At 53.1% G+C, this 4,794-nt stretch overlaps 1 protein-coding gene across 5 annotated transcripts in view; it reads left to right on the plus strand.

Moving 5' to 3' along the window:
- Positions 1-4,794, plus strand: part of Syt3 (synaptotagmin 3) — a 15,679-nt gene that overhangs the window by 10,184 nt on the left and 701 nt on the right. For all 5 annotated transcript variants that reach the window (XM_031386383.1, XM_031386381.1, XM_031386382.1 and 2 more), the window contains 4 exons: positions 1,367-1,487; positions 1,596-1,767; positions 1,860-1,992; positions 4,604-4,671. In XM_031386383.1, coding sequence (XP_031242243.1) covers positions 1,367-1,487; positions 1,596-1,767; positions 1,860-1,992; positions 4,604-4,669 — 492 coding nt within the window. In that variant the 3' untranslated portion in view covers positions 4,670-4,671. The remainder of the gene's footprint in view (positions 1-1,366; positions 1,488-1,595; positions 1,768-1,859; positions 1,993-4,603; positions 4,672-4,794) is intronic.

A 4,794-nucleotide genomic window follows, 5' to 3' on the forward strand; every position in this document is an offset into this window, starting at 1 on the left:
CCCCCCCCCCTACTTCTCATAGCATCAGATCAAAGCCCACACCCTGGACTCTCTGGTTTTATGGCCTCTGGCATGGGGCCTCTCATTCCCCTGTGGTCCCAGTGCGATGCCCAGGCCTGGCCCTTTGGTCCTCGGGCCTCGTACCCAACCCAGTTCCTATCTGTGATTCCTACCAGTTTTGGGGATCCAGGAGAGGGCAGTTCTGAATTTCAGTCTTCTCGTGTGTCAGGGATATGGATGAAGCAGGTGCCTGTAGCTCTTCGTGGTCAGCTTGCTTGTCCCTCAGACTCCAGGACCTAGGAACTGGCATTCACACTGCCGCCACCTGAGGTGCCCGTGCAAGGGCCTTGCTCTGCCTCTGCCCCATCTCCATCTGCCCAACCCTCTTTGTTACCTGAGGCCTTTGCTCACCCTCTCATCTATTCATTCCCCTACCAGAGTGGAGAAGCAGAGACTCTGAGGGAAAAGGGAGAAGAGACAGAGAGGTCTAGAGAAGCAAGTGGGAGCAGATGCTCAGTCAAGAGGGGACAGGGTTGGTGGCTGGAGGCCATAGAGAAGAGGCAGACTGAGCGACCCCCAGAGCCCCCTGGCACAGGAAGATCGCTGGAGAGCACAGGAGGCACATGAAGAGCAGGATGAAGCTTCTAGGGAGGCCAGTTGCTTCTTCCTGGACACTCTGGAATGAAGCAGTGGCCAGAGTCCCGTGGGACCCATGCCCCAGGGCCTCCAGCCTCTGACATGCACACTAATCTAGGCCCTGCTCACAGCTCACTGCTGTCAAAGCCTCTCTGACATCTTGCCCCCTCAGCCTGGTTTCATCCCTGACCCTTCAAAGCCCTAACATCATTGCCTTATCTCACAAGCTCCTGTGTGCCCCCAAGCCCCATGTGTTCCCCTAAGTCTGGGCCCCGGCACTCTGATGACTTACAACCCGCATGATTGCCCCCCCTTCTCGATAGGTCTCCACCTCAGTCTCTGACTACTTCTCTATTTTGGTCTTTGTATCTCCTGCCCACTAGGTCAGCACTCCCCCACCCCTGCCCTGTCTATCCCCTTACCCCCGTCTCTGCCTATTTGTCTGGGTTTCTGTCTCTCTCTGTCTCTGTCCACCCTCTCTGTTTCCATCTCTCCCTTGCCAATTCTCTCTCTCCCTTTCCCTGGTCTCTAGGCCATCTTCCCACCATCTTCTCTACAGAACAAAACAGGCTTTGATGGCGAACATCTGTGACAGGGAAGCTATGGGGCCTTGGCTAAGAGTCAGACTGTTGAGTACATGGGAACCTAGCAGTGGTGCGAAGGGAAGGCAGAATGGAGAGAGCCGCAGGGAAAGACGGTCGGTCAGGCTGCCCCTCTGTTCCCACTGCAGGAAAAGGCAGATCTTGGGGAGCTCAACTTCTCGCTCTGCTACCTCCCCACGGCTGGGCGCCTCACCGTGACCATCATCAAAGCCTCTAACCTCAAAGCAATGGACCTCACTGGTTTCTCAGGTGTGTCTGGGTTGAGGAAGATTAGGGTCTGAGAGAGGAGGGCTGAGGCCTGGCCCCCTGGGCCTGAGGGAGAAGGCCTCTGCTCAGTCCCCTGGCTTCTCTGTACAGACCCCTATGTGAAGGCCTCTCTGATCAGTGAGGGGCGGCGTCTGAAGAAACGGAAGACCTCCATTAAGAAGAACACACTGAACCCCACATACAACGAGGCCCTGGTGTTCGACGTGGCTCCCGAGAGCGTGGAGAATGTGGGTCTCAGTATCGCAGTGGTAGACTATGACTGGTGAGAGGCACCCATGAGGTGGAACAAGGCCTGGTTGGAGGTGTCTGGCTACCTCCCCTGACTTTTCCAGTAATCACTTTCCCAATCCCCAGCATCGGCCACAATGAAGTGATCGGGGTGTGCCGAGTGGGTCCAGAGGCTGCTGACCCACATGGCAGAGAACACTGGGCAGAGATGCTGGCTAACCCTCGCAAGCCTGTGGAACACTGGCATCAGCTAGTGGAGGTGAGTGGAGGCCGCCTCTGCCATGCATGGGCACCGGGAGTTCAGTGAGGGCCCAAGCTGCCTGTGTCTGACTGCTGTGTGAGCTAGGAGCGAGTCACTCTACCTGTTTTATGTTTCTACCTGTTTTCTGTTTTCCTTTACCGGTTCCCCAGCTTGTGACTAGAAGCGATGGCGAGGGCCACTGTGAGGATTCAGTTTGTTGAGTGTTCAGCAGCGGCCAGCTGCTACTCTTTCCCACAGATGCTAAACACAAAATACAGGAAGAAACTGGGTGATAAACCGTTCTTCCCCTCTCCCTCAGAGCAAGGTGTGAATATTAGTTAGATGGTGGTGTAAAGCTGAGAATGATTTTTTGAATGAGTAAGAAAATATCAGGCAGGAGGGCATAGCTCAGCAACAAAGCGCTTGCTTGCTCTGGTGCTTGTCATGTGCACCACAACACCACAACTCTCGCAACAGTAACACATTCAAAAGACAACGTAACAAAGTGTCATGGGGTAGTGTGCATGGCAAGGACCTCTGCATCTTGCCTAGGGGCTGTGGTCTGAGTCTTTTGAGGTAGAAGGCCTTCCATAAAGGCCCGGGGAGAGCATTCTAGAAGAGTGGGCATTGGGGAGAGGCTTAGAAGGAGGTTCAGGTGGGCAAGGTGAGGAGGAGACACAGGTCGGGGAGACTGGGCAACTGTGGCCACTTTTAGAAAGAAGGTAATTTCCGTGTATGGGTGCTTTGCTTTGTGTGTCTGCAAACCATTTGCATGCAGTGCCTTCGGAAGCAAGAACAGGTTGTCAGATTCCCCTGGAATCAGGCTTACAGATGGATGTGAGCTGCCATGTGGGTGCTGGGAACAGAACCTAGGTTCTCTGGAAGAGCAGCCGGTGCTCTTAACCCTTTATAACCTCTCCAGCCCCAACCAGTGGCCATCTTTGTATTAGAAGCTGTGCAACCACTTCTCAGCCTTGCAAAAAGCTGTTTATAATAGCGTCTTGGGCTGGAGAGCTGGCTTAGTCAGTATGTGCAGTGCAAGCGTAAGGACCTGTTTAAATTTCTAGAATGAAGGTAAAAGTCAGGTCTGGAGTCACACCCTAAAAGCCCAGCGGTGAGGAGGCAGAGACAGAAGAAATCCTGGGGCTCACTGGCCAGCCGGTGTAGGCTAATTAGCCCCAGATCCTGGAGAAAGACTTGGTCACAAAACATAAAGTGGGGCTAGAGAGATGGCGCAGTGAGTAAGAGCTCTTGCTCTGCACACAGAAGGACCCAGGTCTGCATCCCTAGGCCCCACGGCTGCCATGTCTGTATCCACGGTGCTGAGGGGAAGGGACCACCAAGTCCTGGAGCTCACATTCAATCAGCCTAGCTGAAGTGGTGAGGTTCTAGTTCAGGGAGAGACCCTGTCTTACGTCAGGCATTAAGGGAGAGAGCGCAATGGAGGACCCACATCCTGCTCTGGCGTGTATACACATAGATGTGCACCTACACACACATTTACACAGCACACATACAGTGCACACATGCACAGCCCACACATGTATACATACACTTTGTACATACAGCACACACACACACACACACACACACACACACACACACATCCTTGGGTTCACTGTTCAAGGTGACCATTTTCTCTGCAAAGACATCCACTTTGAACATATTGACAACTTTGCTTCCACTGAAAGCCAAGGAAAGTCAAATTACTGTAAATTCTGTTTAGAATAATGTAGCTTTCAGTACCTTAATCTTTGTTTCTTGGTAGTTTTCTATTACTTTGATGTCCTAAGGAAAATTCACCCTGAAACCGTGTATAAACCTGGTGAATGTCTCACACCTGTAAGACCTCTCAGGAGGCTGAGACAGGGAGTCTGCCTTGAGTTTTAAGCCAGCCTGGACTACAGAGTGAGTTCCAAGTCAGACTGGAATATGGCATGAGTGAGTCTGAGTATGAGACTAAACCTTCATCCAAGTCTGAAGCTGACGCTGAGGCTAAACCTAAACCTTGGTTTGAGTCTGAGGCTAAACCTGACGCTGAGACTTAGGCTAACCCCAAATCAACTCTTCTCTCTGTTGAGACTTGTATCCCCCAACACACACACATCCATAAGCTCTTTTCCCAGCAGGCTGAACCGTCAGGCCCAGAGCTCAGGGTTGAGATCCTGAAAGATGGGACCCTTCTGTGAGGACAGAAGCTGTTGTCTTCCTGGGCACTCACTGTTGCAATGACAGCACACACTCTAGTTCTCTGTAAACTTCCAGTGAGCCACACTGCCACCACTAGGTGACACTGCAGGATGGAGCCCTTTCCCTGGAGGGCGGGGTTTCAGCCCAAGATGCTGAGTGTGGCCACAACCTGACAGCCTGATAGCCTCTACCTAGACAGCCCAGCCCTCTGTGGCTCCCTGGTACCTCCTGAGCTCCAGACCCACCTTATGGCCCCTTCCCAGGACCCTGTCTTACTTGCGTTTTCAGATAGTTATCTTTTGGGCCTCAGTTTCCCCACTGGTAGAATGGACGGTGATGCCATTTCCCATCCCCCTGGGTACTAAGACAGCATGCAGGGGAGTGGGACAGAAGCGTCCTTCTGGGTAAGGAGGTTGTTCTCTCTCACCTCCAACTCCAGGAGAAGACGCTGAGCAGCTTCACAAAGGGCGGCAAAGGACTGTCAGAGAAGGAGAATTCAGAGTGAGGGTAAGACCTGGAAGAGGCGGGTACACCTCTGAGCTCTGACTGAGGGAGGACCTCTGAGATGGAAGGAGGACCACTGGGCCTAGAACCCTGGGTCTGAGGGAGGGGGCTGAGCCTGAGGGGGGG

This window comes from Mastomys coucha, unplaced genomic scaffold (genome assembly GCF_008632895.1).
Source record: "Mastomys coucha isolate ucsf_1 unplaced genomic scaffold, UCSF_Mcou_1 pScaffold21, whole genome shotgun sequence".
NCBI lineage: Eukaryota > Metazoa > Chordata > Mammalia > Rodentia > Muridae > Mastomys > Mastomys coucha.